Source organism: Haemaphysalis longicornis, unplaced genomic scaffold (genome assembly GCF_048455015.1).
Source record: "Haemaphysalis longicornis isolate Haplotype H1 unplaced genomic scaffold, Haemaphysalis longicornis Haplotype H1 scaffold_18, whole genome shotgun sequence".
NCBI classification, from domain to species: domain Eukaryota; kingdom Metazoa; phylum Arthropoda; class Arachnida; order Ixodida; family Ixodidae; genus Haemaphysalis; species Haemaphysalis longicornis.
The window spans coordinates 6,310,183-6,336,999 of NW_027526282.1; the positions used below are offsets into that span (position 1 = coordinate 6,310,183).

Sequence of the window (26,817 nt, forward strand, 5' to 3'; positions counted from 1 at the left end):
CTTTTATGTAACTTTTGTAGAGCGAAGCAAAAACGAGGCCCCACTCGTAATTCGCAGGGAATACTTCGCTTGTACTTTATAGCCATTGTTTGCAGAAGTCCTATAAAAGCCTTTCTCTGAAGGTATCAAAATATATTAAGCAGGAAATAAAAAGACGAGTACATCACTCTGTAATTAAAAAAATATACACCAGGCTCAAATATAACTGGAGCATTGCACCCCATCAATATCATGCCCAGTAGCTTTGAAAGGCGATAATATTTATAGACGTTGTGTTACAGAATTTGGAGCTGAGTCTAGTGGCCTTTGGCTGTTTCTTCCAGCAGCAAATGGATGCGTCCTTCGCATCTTCCAGTACCCGATGGCCGCTTTATTTTCTGAAAACGAAAAAAAAAGACAGGTCACAACAACACGTTTGTGGAGTATTGAAGTTATTTGCCTCGGAGGGCTGAAACTAAAATAGAGAGCAGATGAATATTCCTACCGGAGGTTTACGACACACAGTAGGACTGCTGGTGTCCCAGCCCGAAGTATTTCAATTGCAGACAGTGCCAAAAATACCTGTGTCAAAAACATTGTCAATGAAATTTGGAACTAGCCCCGTCTAATACTAAATATTTTGAATGCAGACATCTCTTCAGTAAAATTCGGAACCTTTATGCTATAAAAGTGCACAGCTAGGTTTCTTTTAGTTGAAAAATGAATACCGAGTGTTTGTTATCCGTAAGTGTCTGAAGGGTGGCTTGCCAACCTAACTGCAGTATATCTGTTGCCTTCTGACTCATTCATAACGCTGAACCCGTTTCAAGAACGAAACTTACGCTAAAAGCGCTCTATTTCGCGACTTATCTGCATAAGAGAGTAGCCGTATACTAAAACCGGCCATGCAACCAAAATACAACTTCGTCCTGTTTGAGAGAACCAGTGTTTGGCTGCTGACGTTGATCATCGCAGCCACCAAAGAAGTTTCTTTGCCACAAAAAACGCAATAAACTTTGAAAAACTTTCCAATTTCTCGCTGAAGTGACGCATTGTGGGCCGGAGTCACGCATCATCGGCCACCGCTAAAAACAAAGGGCCTCCCAAATCATCAGCTCCGTGTCACCCGCGCACTGTCCGGGACCCCATCCAGCGCCCGATTTTCCCGCGTAATTCAATGCGAACTCCCCTCTAAATCCAGTTCTCCAGTGCCACCCGGCAGTCAAGGACTGTTTAACAGAAACCAAGTGTATTATCAATGTGTCAACTGGTAAAGTTTATTCAATCAATCACTCAATCATTCGGTTACAGAGTACAGTGAACTGTACATTGGTCACACATGTAAGTTGCAAGGTTGCCAAAAAGGCACTTTAATGCCTCAAAAAGTGCCCTAACATGTTCCAGTCAATAAAGCGCACAAGGAGCATGTTTGAAACGTAAAAGCCATCACATTTTCACATTTCTTTTAAGAGTTTTAAAACATTGTCTGAGAACATTAATACTTCGAGACCTGTCTGCGAGACTCTGATTATGACAATGCTGTACTGTAACGTTCTTTTTTCAATGACACGGAGCAAATAATATTTGCAAATACCCAGACTTATTCAATATCTGATCCTGTCATTTCTACTGTCATGATTTCAACTTTTTAAAGTTAAAATCATCTGACTTTACTACCTACTAAAAGTAAGACACATCCATACACGTCAATTTTTAAACATTAAGTTAAACATTAAGTGTTAAATATGAAGTGATGAAATAATTTAGAATATTTAAGTTATAAATATGAAATAAGTGGTAAAGGCTAACGCTGGCCACGCATTATAATGCAAGGGATACGATCAAACGAAACTAGACACTTTAGAGTCGAACAATTATGTTGTCTCGCAGTGGCGTTGGTCGGCGCCCACGATTCTGGGACATAACAGTGTGTGTGGGGTTCTGTGACGTCAATCCTGTGTGATTGACGTCACAGATTTTGTGACACTGTTACGTCATTTCGCCGTCAAATCAGCCGGAAAATGACGGAGTATTTGCCGCTGCTTCGTCGGTTTTTCCTAATACTACCGCCATTCTTAATATCTGCTGTATTGTCACCCTGAACGCCAACGAAGCACTACGTTATCGCCGAGCAGCATGAAGCCTTAACCGCGAAGACAGAAGAGGAAAACATTGATCAATAGTGACCGGCGAGCTCGGCTGCCATTGTCCCATTTCGCATAACAGGCGATGCCAAGTAAACCTAGCTCATTCGTCACCTCGCACCAGTCCAGTCCTCAGTACTGCCCGGGAGAATATCTAGATTATTTTTTAAAGGTTGCGATAAAATGGGCATAGTTTTTACCGGAAGAAAGCCGCATTTTTAATAAATCAAACTCATTTTGTTTTTAAGGCGCCGTGGTACAACGTCACAATTTCGGGAGACAAAATTTATCGTGCTGCCAGAGGTGTGGGAGCCGAAAAGAACTTTGCGGAATGCTGAGCAGAACTCGTGGAAGAATTGAAGGCTTTGACGCCTAAAAGGGACGAACTGGGACAAACTGATGGGACAAACTATAGGATAAGCTGATACAGCGAGCGCAGCCGTTACGTTATCCCGATCTCTAGAGAAGAAGGCTGACATTTTCACGTATTTTGAGCAGCAATGTGCTACTTTCGTGGGATCAGTTTATCCCTGTCGTTTATGCGAAACCAGTATAGGCCCCCTGCAACGGACAAACCCTGCTTAAGTGCAGCAGTGTTCACTGGCGAAAATTCACGGCCAGGCTGAAGCGACGTTCCAGCCGGCGAGCGACTGGCCGCATGCTGCCGGCTCTCCGGAGCAAGCCTGCGCGCAACGCTAGGTGGCTAGAATGGCTTTTAGCAACGCTTCGCCCTCGCAGCAGCCATACGAGAAGCGCGCCCAGCGGAGCTCGACCGGTTCTCCTGGCTGACCGGAGGAAAAAGCACCCGGGCTGCTGCAATGTAACTTCGGTTCATGGCTGTTCGCGCGATCAGCTAGAAGATACAACCTCGTCTGCGACGAAGCTATTTGAAAAGTTTCTAGCTACTTGACATCGAATTTCACGGGGCCAGCAGTCATGTCTGACTTGATTTGGTGGCACGTACTGTACATTTAAAGTAAATTTGGCCTAGGTGAAATTTGAGTGCAGTTGGCTGTTAAGGAAGGTTTCTGAAATTTCACTGCAGTTGGCCTTTAAGGAATGTTTCTGAAATATTTAGCAACCAATTCTTATTCCGGCTCGTTTCCGAGCCTCCAGAAGTGCTGCATACGTTAAGAACGCTTTCTTAATTGGTAGGAGGCAACACATGCTTGCCTTCTCTTAATAATGAGACCGTGCAACAGTTATTTAACTTTTTTTCTATATCCTAAATGCTCTTAGACCGTAGCCAGCAAACACATCTAGACTTTGAATAGGAGGCCACAAAGTACCTTAGCCAGAAATTATTGCTCTAAGCCAATTAAGAGCTTGCCAAACTAAAATTTCTGTCTTTCCCGTTCATGAAGCGCTCAAATTACGTCCCTGCAGCAATGCAGGAGGTATTGGCCGGCTCTCTTTAAGTTGGGGCGATAAACGCTTTCGACAGCTACTTTAGAAATAAGAAAAGCCAGAAAGCCACAATCTTCATATAAAAAAGCTGCCTGTAGCGCACTCTGGGGCATTGAAACAGGAAAGGCGGATTCTCAATCCGTTATCACCCACTTCCTGCAGCGTGTCATGCCAACAGACCATGAGGTTGACACTGCCAAAACGTAACGACAGCTCTGACGCATGCATCGTGATGATGGTCGGGTGAAAAATCAGTAGCATGCTGTCATCTTCGCCCACTAAACTGTTCGTTAATCTCGGCTCTTGTTAGTATTATATTACCCACTATGCCTCCTGTATGTAGGCGCCAGTGGTTTGACTTATTGCTATCGTGGGTATTGATATCGGACAAGACGCCTATTCATAGGCAAATCTAATATTAGAAACAGGCCCTGATAAGAAGGGTCTTTTCACACTAGATATGACGCCACGTGCTACCAGGGTTCGAAAGTGGCGCTGCTGCTGCTACTGATGCTGCTGCTGCTGCTGCTGCTGCTGCTTGCGATGGCAAACACCGGTGAAAAAAAAAAGAAGTGGGTTATACCCCTGTGAAACGTGCCTATTTAAGTGCACTTACACAGAGTGCACTCGGCTAAAATGTCATTCGGGAGCAGATAAACGGCAAACGCGAATGGCACTTTACAAGGAAGGCACTTTAAGCTGAGTGCGGTCCCCAAACACACTTTACCGGGGCCAGCTCGCCGAGTGAGTAATCTCGTGAACAGAAGACCGAAATTCGGAAAAATCAACATAAAACCACGAGCGTTTAGATGATAATAAGTAACTTTAAATGTAATTATAGATATATTGCTTATTTATTTTACAAATATTAAAGCAGCGACGAAAAATAAGAAAATAACCTCTCTCAACAACGTGCCAGCGCCGCCTGGTGGGTGTTTTGCTCCATGGTAGCCGTTCTCTGCGGCGTTCTCGTACTTCTCGTAGGTGGTTTCTTGAGGCCCTGTGATTGTGTTCCTGCTTCAGCCTATTTCTGTTGTATGCAACGCTTTCAGATAATTCCCTCCAAACAATAATGCTGCTTTCATTCACTGCGCAGTGAACAACAGTGAAGATATCAGCGCTGGTGTTCAGTCGCCGTCCGGGCTGTTTTTTGTCGTCTTATGCGAAGCGCCGATTTCGATTTTAAACAATGCAAACACTACGAAATGTTTACATTGTTCCTCACGTGATAAAGAGGGGCAATTTCAAGTAATTTTGCGTAATATTTACGCCGGCTATCATCACTGACATTACGGCTGTAGCGAAAGGGAACCAGTAAACCAGACGTCCGGCTATCAGCGATGCCTACGAACGACTGCCGCGAGAGCCGCGCTCGTGGGGCTAACCCCCGCTGCCTGCCTCGTGGCGCGCTTCTTTCTCTTTATTCAACATACTTCCGCGGCCCCAAGTTGATCAGGGGTTTGCTTCAAAAAAGCACAGCCGCTGCACTGGACGACGTATTTCCCGTCGCGATGACAGGCGTAGGGAACACGAGCGCACAACTCCGTCGCGTCCGGGAAATAGTTGAAGAATGCGCCAAAGTTGCCAGAAGGCCGGCGGCGAATTGTCCTGTACGAGCACTACGTCCCCCACTTGGAGCCTGGAGGGAACCTGCGCTGTTGCCTCGTGAGCGGATCGGAGCAACAGGAGGTACTCTCGTTTCCATCGACGCCAAAGACGCTCCGTTACGATTTGACGGTGCCGAGCTCGTCTGCGTAGCTCGCTGCACGTGGACAGCGGTTCTGGAAGGCCGAGTTGCTGAGGCAGGCACGTGTTGCTTTTTCCCAGCCAGAAGTGCGCTGGGGTCAGCGGGTATGGCTCAGCCGCGCCTGCCGAGAGATACGTAAGGGGCCGGCTGTTAATTACTGCTTCGACTTCGCAAAGCGTCGTCTGCAGCTCTTCAGCAGTCAGGCAACTGCGGCCGAGGATTCGCCGTAATGTCTCCTTGGTGAGCCGAATTAAGCATTCCCACCAACCACCCCACCACGGAGCTCTTTCGACGTTAGATTTCCAGGAGATGTTGCGTCCGCTGCAAAAATCAAGGACGGGGTCTTCCGGAGCCGAACGGAGAGAGCGTGCGCAGTGGTGGAAGGCTAAGGCGTTATCCGAGTAAATTGTCGATGGAATGCCGCGTCTAGCGATAAACCGCCTGAAAGCAGACAACAAGCTCGATGACGTCATCTGAGATGTAAGCTCAAGGTGGACGGCTCGTGTCACACCACAGGAGAAAACGGCGACGTAGGCCTTTGTATGCGCAGAATTCTTCGTGCGACATAACAGCGGTCCACAGAAGTCAACACCGACAACGTCGAACGGACTGGATTCGGTGATACGATCTCGGGATAGAGGCGCAACTGGAGCTGTTTCTGGTGTGAGTTTGTGTCGACGACAAAGCAAGCATCCGTGCAGCACTGTCTTCACCACTTGACGACCCTTGATAATCCAAAATCGGTCTCTCAGTTCTGTGAGAGTGCTGTCAACACCCGCGTGCAACAGGCGCTGGTGGGTTGCGATGATTAGTAGCCGGGAAAAGTGACGGCCCGGCAGGATGACGGGGTGACGGGTGTCGACCGAGGATCCTAACTGCTGTAGGCGTCCGCCGACACGCAGGATTCCATCGTCGTCCAAAAACGGCCGTAGTAAAATGAGGCGAGTTGCAGTTCCGGCACGCTGACCACGTGACAACGCTCGTATGTCCTCCGGAAAAGCTTCGTTTTGTACGAACCGCAGCCAGTAGCGTTCCGCTTTGAGAACTTCATCGCTCGTCAGTGGTCCTTTTGCTGAATGCGTTAACTTTGGCGTATTTTCGAAGAATCGATGTATCCAGGCAGTTACCCGAAGAAGCCTGGAGTACCGACTGTACGACTTGATACTCAGCAACGGCTCAGCTGGCGTTGTTACTAGCGCGCATGAAGCTGTCTGTAGAAATGGCGGTTCACCGACGTCCGCAACTCCTTCCCTGTCCGTTGGCCTATCCTGAGATTGCAGTGCGAGCCAATGTGGGCCATGCCACCACATTTCTGTGGCTGCGACAGCGGATGCGGCAAGGCCTCGAGTAATCAAATCGGCTGGGTTATCCTTGCTGCGACAATGAGCCCACGTCCCTTGGCCTTGTGTCAGACGTTGTATCTCGGACACGCGATTTCTCACGAATGGCGGCCATCGGCTCGGTTCCCCCGCAATCCAATGCAGGGCGATTTTTGAATCGGTCCAGAAGAAAGACCGAACTTCTGACAGGCACGGCAGCCGTTTCAGGAAATCAAATAGTCGGGCAGCTATCAAACAGGCGAGGAGCTCAAGGCGTGGGAGAGAGGTGGTTTTGATCGGTGCAATGCGGCCTTTGCTGAGCAGCAGGTTCACTTCCCATCTTCCGGTTTCCCATGATAACGACCGGACGTAGACTGCAGTACCATAGGCTCTCGGGCTTGCGTCAGCGAACACGTGGAGCTCTCGAGTGTCGTGTTCCGTGTGAAGGCATCGTGAAGGCATGCCGTGGCATCGTGAAGGCATGCCGTGGCAAGCAAATGCGTCTAAGGTCGCTGAGCTCGCCGCACCAGCTGTTCCACGCATTGAGTTGAGCAGTCGGCAGTGGTGAATCCCACGGATGCTGCAGTTTCCTTAAGTCTTGGAAAATGATCTTCGCTCGAACGGTGAAAGGGGCCAGAAATCCTAGAGGGTCGTAGAGCCGCGCGAACGACTGGAGCATTGTCCTCTTTGTCACTGGCTTTGTGGTTACAAAGGTGGCGACATTGTCCGCACTTAGCACGACACTGTCGTCTGAGCGGTCCCACTGCATACCGAGCACCTTCATGTTACAAGGGTCCCCTCCTTCCGTTTCGAAGGCCACGTTGTCTTCAAGGAATTGGGTTCGCAGGGACGAAAGGTTGGAGGCCCATTTTCTCAGTTCCATACCAGCACCCGCCAAAATGGATCTCGACTCGGCGTAGATACGCTTGGCTTGCTCGGCGTTGTCGACCCCGACGACAAGGTCGTCCACGTAAAACGCGTCGACCAGCTTGGCGACCGTGTCTGGGAACTGCTCTTTACATTCCTTTAGGTGGTGACGAAGTGTTGCGGCGAGTAGGAATGGGCTAGACGTGGCTCCGAATGGCACTGTTGTCATGCGCCAGTGGACTATCTGAGGAAGAGGGTCTTCTTCATTCGGAAGGTGCTCCACCCAGAGGAACCTTAAAGCGTTCCGATCTTCCTCGCGAATAACCATCTGCAGGTACGCTTTCTTTATGTCTGCCACGAGAAGGACATGATGGCACCGGAACTCAACCAGCAACTTCAGCAAGTTTGCGTCTAACTTTGGGCCTTTCAGTAGCACGCTGTTCAAGGATGGATGGCAGGGAACGTGGGACGACGCGTCGAAAACAACTCGAAGCTTGGTTGTCACAGCATCACGACGCACGACACCATGGTGTGGCATATAGTAGGTGTTCGGTTTCCCATCCTCTTTGTCGCAGGTCACTCGTTCCGCATGGCCCTCATCAAAGTATGTGCGGATGGTCTTGTCATATTGCAGTAGTAAATCTGGCTGACCGCGGAAGCGTTTGAGCTGCATACAGAGCCTCTGCTCTGCAAGCCGATAATTGTTATCGGAGACATCGAGCCCTGGCTCTCGAATTAGAAGGGGCACTTCATAGCGGTCGCTTGCTTTGCGAACTCCATGCTGGAACTGGAGGATGGCGGGGTCATTGAATCCTGAGTTTTCCGATGATCCCTGAATGCCGATTGCTTCCAGGCGCCCCATGGACGACAATTCAACGTCAGCGGCGGCGTCTTCATGGGGCGCTTCCCCGAGCGACAAAAACAGCGCGCTGGAGTGCGCGGTCGAAGGACTTGGGCTTTCAAGTTGGGCACCTTGCACAGTCCAGCCCAGAACTGTTTCCACGGCTGTTAGCGAGGGAGAAATCCGAGAAATTTGTCCCGTGGCCACCTTCCAATATGCGTCCGACCCGATCAGCACGCTTATCTGATGCTCCTGAAACGTGGCCGAAAGCCGGGCATCAGCCGCAACTTGACACTTAGCGGCCATCGAAGTGAGAATCTCTTCGCTGACGGGCGGGCTTGTGACGTTACAGATATTGGGGACTTCTAGGGCCTCGATTGTGATGCGCTGGCCATCGTGCTGACTTTTGAGCGTCAAGGAGACCCGGTTGCACGAAACAGGTGCGCTCGTGCGAGTGTTTCCGAAAGTAGCAATGGTAAGACGTTCGACCCCGTCGACGGGACAATCGAGTGCGCGGGACCCATAGCGTCCGATGAAGGTTCGCTGACTGCCAGAATCTAACAAAAAGCGGACGAGCAGCTGGCGGCCTGTGCCGATGCCCCATGCACGGCCTGTCTGCAGAAGGACGGGCGTAAGTCCTGCAGCACTGGTCGAAGCGGACGTCACTGCGTTGGCTGTGCCGATTGTCGCCCTGTCGCTGGGACTGGGATCTGGTCTTCTGCTGGGGGGTTCGAACCTTCCAGCCGGGCGTTGAATGTCGCACAGCGTCGTAAGGTGCCGACGTGAACAAAAACCGCATACCAGACTGTTCGCTGACCTGCACTGCTTTGCTAAGTGATTGCCCTTGCCGCATCTGAAGCAGCACTTGCTTGCCTGCAGACGCTTCCGTTTCTCCTCGGACGACATTGGCGCTCTGCAGTAGGCGATGTCATGGTCCCGAGCGTTGCAAAGTTCACACCCGTGTAGCCCCGAAGACGGCGATTGGGTACCGAGACTCATCGCAGTTGGCGGATCGATGCGCGGAGGCGAAGACTGCTGTCTCCCCTGGCCGCGGCGCGTGGACGGAACCGAACAATCGGATGTGCTCTCCTCTCGGATCTCTACCTGGACGCGGAGAAAGTCCAGGATCACCTTGATTTCCTTGGATCTGGCGGAAGGGGACGCGGACACCTCGGATGCGTCCTGGTGCTCCTCCTTCAGCCTTTGCCGGTACAGGAGGCCCAGGTCGTGCGGCAAGGTCCGAAGCAGTACGCGGTGGAGCACGACGGAGTACTGGTCCGGGGAGACGCCCAGGCCCTCCAACGCGTTTATGCGAAACGTGACCGTGTCGTAGAGGACCCGCAATTTGTCGGTGTCGGCCGAATTCTGCACCGGCTCCAATGCGAGCAATTTGTCCAGGTGGTCGTCCACAAGAAGGTCTTTCCGCCCAAATCTGTAATGATTTTAACAGCGATGTCGTAATTGTTTTCGGCCAGCCTGATGCCCTCGATCGCGTCCTCGGCGGGACCGGTCAAGTACGAGAGCAAGTACTTAAACTTTTCGATGCGTGGCAAAGCCGTGTTCGAGTGGATGCTGGACTCGAACTGGTCCCAGAACCCTTGCCAGCCGCGTCGGTCGCCCGAGAAGTTCGGTATCTGGAGCTTCGGGAGTGCGGCGAAGCGGGTCCCCTGCGTTGTCTCAGGGGTGCCCGGTCGAGGCTGAGAAGGTGCGCTCCCGCAAGGCTCACCAGACTCGGCTGTAGCTGCGCTGGCTGAAGGGGCCGGGCTCGTGACGGAGCGCACGTGCGTGCGAAGGGCGCAGATGCGCTCGTCGTAGTCAATGGCACCCAACACGTCCGCGTCAAATTCCTCTTCTGTGACAGCCGCCTGAATCTGGCTGTCCAGCTCGTGCAAGGCTCGCTGCTTGTCGAGAATTATGTCCTGAAGCGTCTGCAATTCGAGAGTCGGTGCCGCCGGGTTCTGCAGGAGCGCGTCGAGTGCCGTCATCTTCTTCGTGACGGTGGCGCGAAGAATTTTCGCCACCAGAGAATGTGTAGCGAAAGGGAACCAGTAAACCAGACGTCCGGCTATCAGCGATGCCTACGAACGACTGCCGCGAGAGCCGCGCTCGTGGAGCGAGCCCCCGCTGCCTGCCTCGTGGCGCGCTTCTTTCTCTTTATTCAACAACGGCCAAGGGCACTTTATTTCGTTGTTTAGCAGCGCGTAGCCTAAGTGCACATGGGAAGCCCGAGTGCACTCGGTGGAAGTGCGCCTAAATAGGCAAGTTTGACAGGGGTATTAGCTCGGCTTCGCCAGGATATCCGTAGCGTGAGCTAAGGTACAGCTGGTTATTCTTAGGTAACGTGGTTGTCTAGGATTTGTTGATTATCATGCTTATTGCTTGCAGAAAGATTTCCAATCCAATCCAATCGTGGCGGCGGGGCGGCTACGGCGCGCCAGCTGTGCGCTATGAGATGTCACTGCTCTTCGCGCATGCGCAGCACGGTTGTCCAGGAGCCACAAGAAAATGTTCACGATCAGCCAGTGCAGCTCACGCTACAAAACATGCCTGTAAGACTCACCCCTTGTGCGGCTTGCCGCCAGAGCTGGCCTTCTTCGGGGTCGCCCTGGCCGTGGACGCAGTCTCGGTGTTCTCCACGGTGAACGTGGAAGCAGCAGGGGGGTGCGCGGCCGAAGAGGCGCCTTGTGAGTAGCCACCCTGCGCCGTGCCTCCCCCGTCCAGCCACACCCGGTGCCGGAGGAGCTTGGCGTACACCAGCCGGGCGGGACAGAGGTGGTGTGGAGCGGCGCACGCGGCGAGCACCAGCAGCTGCTCGGAAGGAGACAGGGAGGTTAAGGCCCGAGTGAATCTCTAGTTCACACCGTCTAAGAAGGCGGGGAAGGCGATGTCGCAATTTCACTCGTGGCTACGGAGCAAAAATGCGGCGATACAGAGGCCCATTGTGGCGGCCGCGGGCTAGTGACCCGGTAATGTCCCAATAAAAAATTCATGCATCTCCACGAAGGGAATCATGACGAGTGGGGGTAGCACTGGGGATCGTTCTTGCCTTAAATGACCCGTGACACTGCTTAACGCTGCTAAAACGATTTCCAATCCATTCCAATCGAATACAATTCAATTTAATCCGATCTAATCTAATTCAAACACAATTCAATCCCATCCCATCCAATCCAATCCAATGCTCCTCGCGCATGCGGAGCATGGCTCTTTTGTGAAACATTTTTTTCTCCTTGTTAACCTTTTGTAAACATTTTGTTCCCAGATGTTTCCATTTACGCGGTGCTGTGCCGTAAGCACGGACGCTGCACGCCGGACAAGCCTCGGCCTTAAGGTGCTTCGCCCCTTAAAAACGTCGCGGACTTGGAAACTTCGAATCTAGAGCAGAATTCCGAGTTGTGTTCGTTTCGAAGGCGCCCATTTCGCATTCGTTCCAGTCGTGCCAGTCGTGTCCGTTGCGGTCCAGTTCTTGCGAGCCCTCTGACCAAAGAGCGTGCTGCGTCCCATCCAGTCATCTGCTTTCGGCCAATCGGGACTCGCTCGAAAGTGACATTATGAAACGGACGTGAAAAGGTCAACACTCGATGTTCCGCTCCTGAAATGAGTTCATAGCGGCACCTCATGGACCGAAAGATGGGGACCAAACTCATTCAGTGACGACGCCAGGCTTTGGCGGCGCAGAGAAATATCCGATCCCGGATCCGAGCAGTTTCATCTCCCGCAACAGATTTCGCTTGCTTAACCTGACACAATTGCTTCTGAAGTTATCTGGCCGTCCCAGGAAGAGATGTTTTCCCTCCTGCATTGGTTTTTACTCCGGGCTCGTGGCTTTCTTAAAGAAGTTCTGTTCATCAGTTCAGCTTGTTCTAGCTCGCTTATTTTTGAAATACTGTCAGTCTCGCTTTAAGGAGGTCATGAAGGCAAAACACGTTTGGTTCATTCAAAAGATTGCCTAGTTAGAATCAAACTGACACCCCGTTTAACGTAAACGTCACTGAAATAAGCTATATAATTAGGAAAAAACGGAATGACCATGCGACCCACTAGCTCATTTCCTGAAACAAAAAATTACTCCTAACTCCCCTCGCGGGAACCCCTGTGTAGATGCGACGCATAGGGGGTTCCGTTGTTGTTTCCGTTAGGTTGATTCTCGCATCGCGTGAAACGTGCCGTGAAACCCCTGCCGCGGCTATGACGCAACACAATTCAACCCAATCCACTTTAATCCAATCCAATACAAATCCAATCCAATCCAGGCCAAGCCAAGCCAATCGAATCCAATCCAATGACCCACGCGAGAGAGTGTTCGGTATCGGAGAGGAGAGGGGGTGAGCGGCGGAGAGCGAAGCTGGCGCGGCGAGGAGAATGGGGGAGGGGTGGACAACGCCGCCGCCGCCGACGACGACGCCGACGCCGGAGGGACAAGGCGAGCAAATCAGATGCTCTGCATCTAAAAAAAAAAAAAAACGTCTCGCCCGGGGAGAATCGAACTTCCCACCTCCACAACGTGAAGCCAGATTCTACCTATCGTCTATCCCAACAGATTGCGCATTCTTGCACAACAGTCCTTTGCATTAAAAAAGCACACAAAGGAACAGGAAAGCTTGCGATTAAAACTTTTTTAGCTGGGGGACAAGTTTTTAAATATCGTTTTTTTATTTTGCATACAGACAAAAGTATGTTGCCGAGCTACTCTGTGTCATGGTTGCCAGCATTATTTTTGGGAGGGACAGATAGGGCTCGTAGATCTAAAAATTTCGATTTAAAAAGTTCTAGAGCGTTATCAGCAAAACCGTTTCTCGTCAAGGTGCTTTAAGTCATGTCCGAAGGAGGAAGAGAGCAAAGGGAAAGCTGGGCGGCCGGCGGCGCGTGGACATTATCGGCCCGAGCAAAAGAATTTTTCTGGGCCACAGTCGGCGCTCCTCTTTATATCTTGCTCCGTGGCCGTGACGCCCGCCGTAGTGGAGGGCCCCGGAATAATATGGCCTTGTAAGGGTCATAAACGTGTGCCCTAATGTCAGCATGTGGGCGCTTGCGTCTTTCGGCTTCACAAAAAAAAAGCTACCGTTGCGGACAGGGTGGAACCCGCGTCCTTGGGTTCACCAGTCAACGCCTAAGCCACTGAGCCCCCGCGGACGGTGAATTGCAGGCTACTACTGGACACGGTAGATTTCTATTTTACTTTCACAGGCGTGCCATTACAAATAGAAAAAAATGTAAATGTAACACACCCGCAGACAACTTCGACAGGCTGCCCCATAACAAAAGAACACAAAGAAGAACTTTTAACCTTCTGTAGAAATAATCTCACAAGAAGGTTACCTGAGCTAATGAACAAACAGAAGTGTTCAAAATTGTATAAGAAATGACAATGCAAGTAACGGTAATAGTCAACAGTTCTAATCACTCAAATATGTAAGTGCAAAATTTCACATACACGCAGACACGTAATATCAAATTAGGATAGTGTAATTATCTAGTTATTACATTTAGTTTATTTCTGCTCTAATTTTCTTGGTCTAATTACCTGTGTCATTTGTTTTCGATTTGAAAGTGAAACATACAACTTCAATGTATTTTTTTCTACCCGTTATATATTGGTGGTACAGGAAGGGTCTCGACGCATCAGCCCGTTTAATAAAGAAGATAGTGCAAAGCTTGTGTGTACAGAAAAAAAAGAGCTTCTCAAGCCTTATCTTCTCCTCCACACCCCTTACTCCTCTTACCCTTACTCACTGGGGTGGACTGGACTAAAGAAGACTGGACACACACGACCCTTGTAGTAACGGTTTTTTGAAACGAAATACGCACACATATGTGGAAGCTGCGCTTCGCGCTGGGGAAAGAACTGCAGTCTGAAGCACAGGAGGGCGTTGTTGAATGCGTAGAAGGCGTTGTGTACAAAACTCCACTCCGGTGTAAGAGATTTTATCTTGGGCTCAACATTTCGTCGAGTGGTCGTGTGTGTCCAGTCTTCTTTTTCTCCGTGTGCCAGCTGCACTGAATTTCTACTGATTATGTTAAACCAACACGCCCCAATAGCCACACAGTGCATGGTACGTCTCCTACATCTCTCAAGCCTTGAAATTGGGTGATGATACCAAGAATATCATTTGATTTTCTTGGTTATTGGTTCGTGACGAGGCGGAAAAGAAATCGACCCAGCGGCAGCTTGACTCTGCGCCCGCCCGCAGTGAACTGGCAAGCATTGAACACAGCACATTTAAAAGAGTATCAAATGGAATAAGGCGCAAGTAAAGGAAATTCTTATACGATCTTACCTTTTATAGTTATTGCTCACCTTTATTAGGTATACCCTTCGGAATACTCTTTGAAAGCCGACAAAAAGCCAATCAAAGGTGTTGAGGGACGCGTAAATAATCCAGTATCCAAGCCATTTCTGTTGCAAGTCCGGGGATTGCCTGTCCATGGCTCGGAGGCTGTAAAGCAGGATTACATGCGCAGAATGAGTAGGATGAGAAAATATTATTTAGGGAAGTTTGCGCCAAAACATTTACTATTGCACCTTACGTCTTCAACTTCTTAGAAGGCCATTGACACGAGTATACGCAGCCATTGAAATAGGCAAGACGTCGCATGTCATGCCGCAATGAACATTTTGAAGATATCGTTAAGCACACTTCTGATTAGTATAACTTAAATATTCCTCAAAAACCACCCTAATATCATGGTCTCCAGTTGACAACAGAGAATAGCAGACTTTGGGTTATAGTTCATATTGCTTTGAAGCCGCTGCTTTTATTTTGCGAGCATTCCCACCAGGATTCCCGCTATAGAGACGCACGGCCATCGTCATTGTCCTGTCTTTATTTTCTGTCCCTGATTGGGGGTAAGAGCATCGTATACACCATTTGGGTTGTTAAACATCCTCCGGCAGAAAATACTTTCCTGTCTTTGAGGCATGCCGAGCTAGCTGGGGAGCTGCACAGCAGCTTCTCTACCTGCACAGCGCAACAGCAGAAGCCTTCAGCGCGCACTGTGTTCGTTGGAGATGTTCAAGGTACTCGTGGAATCCTAATTTCACAGCGCGCCAGGCGAGGAGGCCACCATGTTGGGCGTTCGTCCGAGGTGTCGCAGTGACTCGCGCCGTGTCTCGGAGTGCAAGATGCTTCGACGTCGGCTGCACCGCCTGTTTCCGCGCAGGCTAAAGGCCGATCCACACGGTGGGCCAAAACGATTATTTGAACCGCGGTCCGCGCATTACGTGATACGACGTCATGAGTTCGCGCGGGCCGCCGTTGCACCGAGCAACGCTGCGGCGCTCGCGGTCCATATATTCACCGAGGCTTTTCGGTCCAAAGTCTCGACGGCGAACCGCGACATCAATCAGCGTAATTTGACAGCGGCCGCGTCGCGTCGGCGGAGTCGGTTCCAGTTGCGCCAATAGACAACGGCGCGGGCAGCACGGCTGTTTCGAAGCGCTCGAAGGAGCCTGTCAATCATGCCCCCGGTGGGATAGGCAGCGGGCTAGGCTTACAATCGCGACGCATACTCAATCCGCGCGTTTACTAGCGAATTCGATTGCTTTTACTAGTGCGATGCTAGCCTTCATTATCACATTGTTTCACGCATGTGGACCCCAATTTACGGAAAGAGTTCGGTTCCAGCGAGCGGTGACGAGCCGTATGCAACCCGGGTCGCCCCGCCGTCGCTGCTCGTCGTGTCGCCTTCGTGCGAACGACGCCGGCGGATGCGTGATTGCGCCCGCCCGGTTGCATGCGGGTGGCTGTTGTTGTGGGGATGAAACGTTTCGTACAGGCTTGTGCGTTACAACGACGCCTGTGTTCAACCTTCTAGCTTGCGAGTTCAGACTGTCGGCCATTCGCGGTCCGCTCGGACGGCCCGCCGTGTGGATGCACTCTGCTTCGGATCGGACCGCGGCGAACCGGGACGTCGATGGGACCGCGGACTCGGTCCGTCGTGTGGATCGGCCCTAAGCGGTGGCTCTCAACCACGCAAGTAAGCCACCAAAGCCGAAACCCAGGAGGCAGTTAGTGTCAGCAGTAGGTAGGTCACTTCCAAGTTCAAGCTAAGTGAGCATGCTTAAGTGCCCCGAGGAATTCTTGTTTCTTGGCCGTTGAGACTCTGCTTTGCATTATCGCCAACTGCCGCTACCCAAGCACGTGGAATTTTCAAGGTAACGACTGTCGGGCTTACCTGCCTAGTATGGGCCAGAACGTTGTAATGAAGTGAGTCATTCCCGGCCCGGCAATCTTCAAGACGTACAGGATGACGGTCAGGGCGGCGAAGGCTGCAAAGGAAAGTAAGCCGAGTGTGAGCCACCCTTTGATGCGGTTCCAGCAACGTGAAAGAAGGACTATAAACCTGTATACAACCCAAATAGGTAAGGAAGCTTCAGGTATATTCCGCACTCTCTATTCACGGTGCACGCTCCTGATTGTCTCCCGAGTTAACACTAAGGCACGAAACCCCTTAAAGAACTATTTAAACGGTCACTGTTAAAAAAGTGGCGATATACCGCCTTCAAATGGCATAGGTTATTTTTTTTTGCCAGACAAGTACGCACATACCTCTTGTCCCCTTTTCAGAGCTTTGAAGTTTCATCGTTAGCGCCATCCGATCCCGACAACGGAGTGATCTAAACTTGCCCATTTATACAACGATACCTTTATTAGGGTCATTCAGCAATTTTCTCCTGGAATTACTCGCAACTTATCAGCTGGGCTCATCCTGCGTTCATAGGAACGCTTCGTCACTGGAACTTACGCTAGCATCAACATTACGACCCCGAGCTCAGAAAAAAAGTGACAGAAACTAACGCTAGGGCTACCTCACCGGAAGATACGAACTGTAATAGGTCTTCCACGTTTTCGACGTTAAGGAGCGTCAGTGGCGGCTAATTGACGCCGCAAGCTCTCTTTGGCAACCGATCGATGTAGCCATTGCAGACTTTTGCTAAAATACGGTTAAGAGGAGGCTTTGGTGTAGCGGCGCAACAGGGCAGAGTTGGTGCGAATAAAACGATGACGTAACATCTAGGTTAAAGGGACACTGCACTGAAATTGTCACACTTTTTTTTGTTCACATTGCATTGACTGAATAACATGGACACTTTTTGCATCGTTCATCCGGTCCATAAAGCAGTATTTAATCTATAAACCCTGAAAGTCTGCGCCGGTCGCAACAACTAAAAGCACTAATGCGTATACTAGGTGCGATGTGATTGGACGATATTCAAGATTGGAATTCAATCAACTTTTCGGCTCGTTTCAGTGCAACAAACTATAGCTGGCATACGACGTTATCGTTGGTTGGGCATTCTCGACATCTCAGGAATGGGCATGCTGCGCTTCTTGCGTAACATACACCTGCCAGCACCGCTTAGAATAGTAACATTCCCTAGCTGACGCATACACTCAAATAAAAGGTTGTGGCATTCACTAAGGGATCCCTAACAAGTTGCTTGTCACACTATCACAAGGTACTTTAAATGGAGGTAGTAAATGCAGAACTAGTCAGGGTTACTAACTGAAGCAGACAGGAAGCACCACTACCTTCACCAGTATCCCTATACCTAGCGATAACGCCGTTCAGAGCTACATGCGCTTACTTACTGGCCATGTGTAACCTAGTCAGAAGCCCGATCTTAATATAATGTACACTACCTTCCTACACCCAATTAAATTTCCTAACCATGCAGTTGCTAGTGGCAGAGCCTACGTAGCGTACCGCGGGGTAGCAAGGTTTGTGAGAAGTTAGAAAATACGGCCGTTGCTACTTTTCTAGGACCTTTTTATTAAGCGTGTAGGCTGTGGCTGAAGATCGTCCGCGTTGTCAGGCGCGCTGAACTACGAGGCGCTTCTTCCCCACCTTTAGAGCTTGCCTTGGTCGTACCTACGTCGTAAGAGGCGTGTTCGCTCCAAGCCGATTGTCACCTAATTCGGCGCTGTGCACCGCAGGCTTACAGTGCTTATGGCAACATCACGCCAACGAGAACTTGCCAGCGTGTCAGTTTCAGTCTGCCTGCGATTGCGAACTCGGAAAACAGCGAATGCAGCATAGAAAACATTAACGAAACGAAAAAAAAAATAAACTAAAAAAGAATGTGCTACCAGGGATACCAACCTGCTCTCTGCGAAGCACTACAACCCCTCAACCACAAACCACACGGTGTCCGGGAAGGAAATATGAAGTATTGTCCGCGAGGGCCGCCACTGGAGAGGCCGGCGCTGCGATCGTTTTGACGTCACTAGTAGGATCCCCGTTCCTACCTTGCCGACCATGATGCGTTGTAGGCTTGCAGCGCGTGACATTTCCTTCAGGACGCGTCTTCTAAGTGTATTTTCGAGTTTATTTTCGGCGCGTGAAGTAATTATCAGTCCGTGAAGCGTATTTGTACCTCATGGGGACTTGATAACCGTGTCAACAGTGGTAGGCTGCCCGCATACGACTTGAGCGTGGTGGTGTATGCTGACGCATGCCAACGAAGCCGGTGTTAGCGCAAGCTGCGGCTTGTTTCCCGATCAACATTGTAGGCTACGACGATCGCCGCTCTAAACTTCTAGACTTCGCTTGTTGTTCGCAAGAAATGGATGAAGCAGGAAATCATGAAGCGTTCACTTCTCGCAGAAGCGATCCACACACAGTCCGCCGTGCCTGCCCACCGGCGGCTCGAACCGATGCAGGTCGCGGCACCAACACCTTGTTCCCCCTTTTAAAACCAGATTTATCGCGGATAAGGAGTTCCACATTCGCGAAAGTGGATGTTAGTGTGGTGAAAAATTGTGCTAGGTAGTGCTATTAGCGGTGATTTTCGAAGCGATGCTCAAATAAAAGCTGGCAGGCCGAGGGCGTCAGTCCTGGCACCGCCGGCCCGTCCACGCACGCTGCGGCAGCGGCAGAAGGGTGGCGATAACTGCGCGCAAAAATTGGCCTAGGCCGCGTCAGGTATTTTGATCATCGATCTCTTAAATCGCAGTCATCGTGGATACAAACTTCGACATACGTATGGTGAAAAGTTATGGTGAAAGTATGGTGAAAAGTATGGTGAGAAGTTATGTTGGCGACTCTCATTCGCGACTGTAACAATAGCGGCGATGAAATATCTGCCGCGACGCTAAGCCTAAAGTTCCCAACATCGAACTCCGCGCATCCGAAACCGGCAATGAGCTGGCTGTTGGAGAAGACTCTCTTGCGCGCAAGCGTGCTGTTCTGGGTTCCCCTAACTTATTGGGGGCCCCCAACGCTTGGTTCCCCTATTTTAAAATTCCCCATTATCTGACGATGTGTTTCGCCGCGTACACAGCCGCGCCGTTGTGAGCAGTCATGAGTTCTCGAACGTGATGCTAGAGAAAGGCACAGGCTCATTGTAAACAGTCAAAAGGCGTGTTGCAATTATAAATTTGCATGACGTAGCCTTTATTAAAAATAAACATAGGCACGTCTAAACTCGCTCGAAGACGTTGAAAACTGGCGTTAGTATCATTCATACATTGCGAAAAGTAAACATAGCAGGACAAGTAGTAGTGATAGTTGATCAAATCAGGGCATAAATATAAAGAAAAAACCGTGGAGGGGAAATGCAGGAGGCAGATGCAGATCGTACCGGCCCTTTTAAGCATGTGCGGCGAAGCAATCCGCTCACCCTTCTCACATAGTCATTATTATTACTTAGGCAATGCGCGCAGTACGCTAGGGGATATCACATCTGAGCGGCATGCTTCCGTCCCTGTAGCAAGGTCTATTTTCTTTACACACATGGTCTCGTACAGGTCACGTCACAAGTACAGTAATCCCGCGTTATAACGAAATCGCTTTACTAGAAATATCGCTTTATTCGAAATTTCTTCTAGTCCCAACCCAAACACATGGATTTCGGACCGCATTACTCGAAGTGCACGAAGAGTGTGACCTGCTTAGGGCGAAGAGGCGAGCGGGGGCATCTCGGAGTGGCGGCGACCCAGCGGCGAGTGAGGCTGTCCACATGTCGGGTCATTGCAAGCCGGTGTTTCCCCGGCGATTTTCGCGAACCGATCATGCTCGATTCGCACCATCAGATTTTAGACAAATGGTCAAAATGTGTAGTAACTTCATTGAATTTTGTTCCTGGACATTGTTCAATGGCGTGAACGCGACGGTGCGTACAACGGCACTCGAACCGTAGAATTAGAAGTGTCGTCCACAACAGGGCGCCGAAAAACTCTTGTTTTGCAAACATCACTAGTGCACACCTCGAAAAAAAAAATTGGCCAGTGATCACGCAAAGCCCCTAGTGCAAAACCGGTCTGTTTTCATGATTGCGCTCTGACCCGGAATGAGCAGGTGCCCGTTTTTTGAGCTCACAAACACAACTTCAGAGTCAAGCCATGGATGGCATTTGCGGCGTTTCCCAGAACGCAAATTTCGTAGCGTTCCGTAACGCCCGGGCGCCGCTATAAATGTTGGCACGGCTTTTCCTCCAATTCGCTCTCCAGTCTGCGAGGCGTTCGGGCGCCAGTCACATCTCTTCACGGCGCCCAATCACGGCGACCAGAGCGTCATGCAAGCCATCGTCAAATTGGAGCTGGAGTTGGTCGCGCTCGGTCAGAACTTAAAAAATTCAAATCTCACTGCCTTTTTTGCACCCGAATTAATATTTTGCTTGTCTGAATACATTATGTTTTGATTATTCGCATTTATAGCGCAATTAAAGCTCAACTGCTTTAAGTTTTCTTGACAGGATGCTTATATCGAAATACCGCTTATAGCAAAATTTTTCGCCGTCCCGCTGACTTCGTTATAACGAGGGATTACTGTATTTTATAATGAATTAACAGCGTACTTTTCTCGGCACCAGTTGCATCGTCCTTGGCGTTAGCTGGCTGCGTACGAGCTGTCGGTGGCGATGGTCGCAAGTACCTAGCCGTGGCGGTGTCGCCGGGAACAAGCTAGTCGCTGATTGCTTGCCCGGATTATTCGGTCTTTAGACAACTTTTTTCTGTAACTTGCATGAAAACCGCGACGAGGGACACGTGGTGGCCACAACAAAAAACGAGCGGTCGCATAAGCATAGGAAGTGTGTTCAAGCAGACGACACCACAGCCCCGCGTCCTACAAGTGACGTCACTCCTAGGTGGCGCCACGGTATGTCCTAATGGCCAATATATCGTATAGGCTGTTTTCTCTTACTTTCGGCATTCCCAGCGTTTTAGATGAGTATTTCTTGAATAAAGCTTGTGCATAAGTGTTCCCCAAATCCCCACGGATGTCGACTGTGTTCCTTAAGTGAAAGGAGCAATCGAAGATGTGTGGTCGCGCTTCTGACTGCGGTGTAATTTTATCGTGCTGAAGTGGTGCTTTTAGTTTGACGATTTACAATAATATTTTTGGTTGATTTTATTTCCGTATTGCCTATTTCATGTTTGCTGTCTTTTCTCCCGCCTTCCATTCAACCAACACTTTCTACTACCGTACATACCCTTCTACCGCCTTTAATTGACCTTAGATTTTCAACTAGCCTACCAGTCGCACAGGCATATGCACCTTACAGCTCTAGTGAAGACAAGTCATCTAAGCGTCGCATGTGCGCTGTGTGGAGCTACTTTCACTTCATAAACTTTACGATCATAATTGTCCGCCAACAAACAAAACGAAACCCCATTCCTTCGTGAGCAAACCTCGTCATAGATTAGTTTTAACCGCCAGCGGCAGGCCGACTGACTTGGCGGAGGGTCGGAAAGCCGCGCAGTCAAGCCAAGCCTGCCACCAGTACGCACCAAAAGAAACGTCATAGGAAAGCGGCGAAGAGGCCGCAGAGAGAATGACAACACTTTCAGATTGATTTTTCTATTAAATTATGCGGCGTAAACGCTTCCAGAGTGGGCGAAACATGCACGAGGGACTGCAGACTTCAATTTCTGCAAGTATTTTCACAATGATTACAAAACACTTCTTTGTCCCTATAAGTCAATAAACCCGAAACTTTGCGAATGGTGAAATGATAGCGTTTACAAGCAGCAAGGACACAAACTAGATTTCGCACAATAAAAGTACGATCACAGAGGAGCTCTGGATTTCCCCTTTCGGGATGGCTTTGGTACAAGTACGAATGGCAATAGCTCATGTAGTGTACAAGGCTGCCGAAGCGACGGACCCGGCCGTCAACGCGCGCTCTTTGAAAAGAGATTGCGCTCAATGTGTGATATGGTCGGCTCTTTCGCCTTTTTATGGTCCGACAGTACAAGTGATCTTAGTTACGGATAAAACTGTGTCAGAGAAATGAAATAGCCCAAGGAGACTGTCAATTCCTTACATGACTAATGCTACCACATTACGAAAGTCACCAATATAAAAATCCTAATGTCACAATCACATGCAATACTAACCAGAATTCCCATATTCACCTTTTCCACGTGATATGATCTGATCTGCTATGTAATTCCTCGGCGCACTTTATATAACTTTAATGATGTTTTGAATGTTGGAGATCGTGTATCTGTAAGCTTCGTCTTCAGAGTCATGAATCAAAGCGCGCACCGTCTGAAAGTAAGCGTGTACTGGCCTTTCATCTGCCCGAAACTGGAATGTGAATGTGTCGTCTGGGGTCCCGTTACTAAGAATGGACGTCGGGAAAGCCGCAATAGGATGTTCTTTGTGTCACATCCGCCATGGATGCCTCGGTTTCGTCGCGTTGAGGCGTTACGGCACAATGTGTCGATATATTACTCAGGAGAGCATAATGTGCGAGGTAGAAAGGTATGCTGTGTAAGGGTGGTCACGTTGTGACAATACAACCCACTTTTTTCTGGCGTGGACGGGCTAAACTGGCGAAACTTGCGAAACGTGTCTGGAACAAATGCGCACTTGCGGGAGTCTGGTCGCGGTACCCGCCGCCGGTAGCGTAGCGTACACTACGCTAAAACTCTCCAGTGGGCCTAGAGTATCCTTGGGCGCTTCCCTCCTCTCCCAATGGGGAGAATCGCAGGAGCGCGAGCGGTCTGCGCGGTAGGGACGACTGACCGGCACTCAGCGATGTACGGCACGCATTTCGGCCACTCATGGCCTTTGTTGCACCTGCAGTCATCCGGCGAGCACCTTGTTGATTTGTACATGCTATGATTGCCTTAGAGAGTTATAGTAGAGTGGAAAACCGGTCCCGAACCCTACAAGGTAGGCGACCGGCTCCACTGCGCGTGCGCAATAACGGCAGAACTGGAAGCGCGCATTTCCAAGTGCACCGGGTACCTTACGGGGCCGGTTCTCTGCTGTAGGATGGAGTAGAGAGTTATAGCATAGCGGGGAAGCGGACCCGGTACGGTACCCTGCACATATGCCATGTGCATATGCAGTTTTTCCGCGTCGGTGCAGGCGCAGGAGCGCAGGTACCGTACTATGGCCGGTTTTTCGTTCTGCTATAGCTCTCTTGATTTAGAACACAGTTGGTTCCGTACGTAACGTGTGTGCCGTGAGATACGGAATTCGAATTGGCCTACGCGTGCGGTCACAGCGAGGATGACCGAACCCCACCGGAACTAAGGTCCCTGAAATTACTAAGGTAGCGCCATCTTTAGATCTCGCCGCCTTTCGCCCTCGCCAGCGCTCCTTTCCTGCTTCGTTTTTTGCCATTTTCTGTTTCGCCGGCGAACGCCGCGCGCCATTGGCGAACGGCCAGTGACGTAGTACCTCGTCCCCGCGTTATTTGTTTTTTCTTCTCTTCGCCGCCACTGCAGCCACTGTCCATTTGAATTCGCCATTTTAGGCTCAGCTGCCTCAGAGCAGGCCTTATCGAAGCCGACAGCGTATAACAACCGATAATAACCGAAGAGTCAGCTGCTCGTTCATACAAGTGTTGCGTCGGCGTCACTTTATGCAGCTTCGCGATGCCGAGTTGTTCCTTCGGCTGCTCGAATAAGGTCAGTGCAGTCGCGGCCAGCTCGGCTGTAGCAAGCTGTAACTAACTTATCAAAGCTTACACATGAATCAATGTTAGCCGTACAGCATAAAAATGATTCACAATTGCGCTTGTTGGCGCACTTCTGGCCTTGGAATACGGTAGTTATTATAGAACTGGGCACTACAGCTAATTGTAAGCTGAGCGCATTCTTTAACTGCGCGTTCTTTGTGCGAGCCTGTTCCAGATATGCCCGACAGGGCCTTACTCGAAGTAATTGTGAACGCCAATCGCACGAACATTGCTATGCCACGGACGCACTGCCAAAAGTACAGCCGTCTTGGGCGAGGCCAACAAGGAGACGCGAGAACTTTGACCTTGACAGCAGCCTATTACGACGTGAAGGTGACATATATTTTGCAGCAGCGTCAAAGCACCGGAAAGTGCACGGAATAAAGGTGGCATGAATGTCAGTATCTAATGCGGGACGCATACTGAGTGCTGCCTAATGATCTACAACTAACACAAAAAACGCGAACGCAAAAAAGCCAGCGCAGCGCTCGAACTGCCGCGAACCAAGGTCACCGCGAACCATGCGCAAGCCCTCTGTGCAGCGCTTGCACGACCACAACTTAATCACGCAAATGCAAGAACGGAATTACTGTAACAGAGCAATTTGAAACGTCCACGTTCAATCTTTTCGCGTTCACGAACTATCCTGAGCCCGCTGCACACGTAAACAAACACCGCGCTGTCCGTATGCGCCAGCGGCATCCATCCCGCAAATATCCCCTTCTACACAAAAATATACAACAAAACAGCCTCACTTAGGGCATGTTGGTAATACGGGGCTCTATACTATTTAACAGAGCAGTTTGAAACGTTCACGTTTGATCCTTTTGCGTTCACGAACTATTCTGAGCATGCCGCGCACGTAAACAAACACCGCGCTGTCCTAATGCGCCCGCGGCATCCACCCCGCAAATATCCCTTTCTAGACAAAAATATACGACAGAACACCCTCACTTAATGCGTGGTGGTAAAACTGGGCTCTAGAAATACTATTAATGCTACCAAAGAGCGATTGTGGCGCGAAAACAAGAGCAAACTGCAAGAAAAACTGCAGCGAGCTGCCCGAAGCGTTGCGCGGGCGTCTGCTCTGAGGAAGCCAACAAAAATGGCGGCCCCGCCGCGGAGTTAAAGGGACCGCGGCGCCGCGGGTGAGGGGAGAGAAAAAAAGAGGAGGGCAGCGGAAAAGGAGGGAGCATTTGGCGCTAACTTAGTAATTTTAGTGACCTTAAACCGGAACGAGTGCACGCGCATTGTGCGGCGGGGTGGCAAATTAGCGGAAATAAGCCGCTTTATCGGAACGAATGCGCATGGACCTGGTCAGGTCCCGGTACATACGGTACACAAAGAACGTACAGAACACACTGCATGCTAATACTCTGATAAAGATTCACACAAGAGTGGTAAACCGGTCCCGGTACGCGAACCGGTAGGCGAGCGGCGCTACTGCGCGTGCGGAGAGGCGGAAATACTGGTTGTTGCACATGCGCAGGTGTACCGGGTACCATTTCGGGAGCGGTTCTCGGCTCTGCTATACCTCTGTTAACAATGTACCCTCCGTTTGGGACCAGCGTTTAGAGTACCACGGAGGGAAAGCACGGCTCAGACGTGTTGTATTTGGGAAGCAAAAGAAGCTAGGCAGTGGGCGCAGCTTCTTCCTCTTTACAACTCGGTGTTGGCTTCTGCCTGCGCCCACAACCCACTCCCCCGTCGGGTTGCTTCGGTTGTTCGGGCAGTCTTGGGCTCCTCAGTTTTTTGTAGCCTTTACCAGCGTACGAGTTGTGGCATGTAACGCCGTTAATGGTCCACGGACGAGCGCCATTGATGCCCGGTTAAGCTTAGTGGAGAGCTGTGAAGCTGCAGCCGTGAGCCCAATTTTTATATCATTGTCGACATGCCCATTGTTGGGTATGCACTCGTCCTATTTCGGGATGCTTATACGCCGTGGCTCTACCAAGGGCTCGCTGTGCAGTGCAGTGCTGTTGCCATATCGTGGTTGTCCACGTAATGAACCGTGGTGTTACGAAAGTTATCGCTTCCCCCGCGGAGTGACCGGCGTGCGTGATGGGAGAGCTGAACAAGCCCGTTGTCTCGGCTTGCTGGAACCCGTAGTGGGTAGTCTCTCTGTGGCCGGTGCCGTACGGAATAAAATCGGAGTTATTGTAGCCTAATGCTCGTTCAGTCTCCAGCTGCGGAGTAGCTGGGCCCACAACGACATGGGCATACACACACGTCCCCTCCAACTTGGAAAACATTTTCCCTCTCGAGGCGTGAATGCTTGACATATTTCCACATCTTGCTTACAAAGCGCATATTTAATGAGGTGGCTGCCTGTCCGTACCGCGCAAGCACCACAAGGCGGCTTTGACTCCGTAGCCTGGTTTTCGTTCCCTCAAATGCCTCGCGATGACGTTCGAGTTGCAGCACACGCAGAAAAGCCGGTGGTCCAGCACTCACCGTAGACGAGCCACTCTCTCTTTAGCTTAGCCTTGGCCTCGATCTTGTCAAGCACGTTGGAGAAAACGCTTCTCTCCCGAAGGACGCTTGAGAGCTCCCGGTGGATCTCCGCCATGGCTCAGCCTGTTCTTTTTCTTCTT

General features: G+C 50.3%; 1 protein-coding gene across 1 annotated transcript; it reads right to left on the bottom strand.

The window, feature by feature from the left end:
- LOC144166549 (receptor expression-enhancing protein 5-like) lies at positions 1-26,817 on the bottom strand. Its single transcript, XM_077696048.1, has 5 exons — positions 26,678-26,817; positions 16,480-16,573; positions 14,603-14,741; positions 10,865-11,112; positions 1-377 (listed from the first exon to the last, which is right to left on the bottom strand). Exons 1-5 carry the CDS (start codon positions 26,790-26,792, stop codon positions 371-373), a joined length of 603 nt encoding a protein of 200 aa, XP_077552174.1. The 5' UTR covers positions 26,793-26,817; the 3' UTR covers positions 1-370.

What these genes read in the sequence shown, in the direction of transcription:
- LOC144166549 (XM_077696048.1), bottom strand. Translation starts at nt 26,792, where the DNA reads ATGGCGGAGATCCACCGGGAGCTCTCAAGCGTCCTTCGGGAGAGAAGC. An exon ending in GAGAGAGTGGCTCGTCTACG is followed by an intron (nt 16,574 to 26,677) that starts GTGAGTGCTGGA and finishes TTTCCTTTGCAG; the next exon opens with CCTTCGCCGCCCTGACCGTC. An exon ending in TTCTGGCCCATACTAGGCAG is followed by an intron (nt 14,742 to 16,479) that starts GTAAGCCCGACA and finishes CCTGCTTTACAG; the next exon opens with CCTCCGAGCCATGGACAGGC.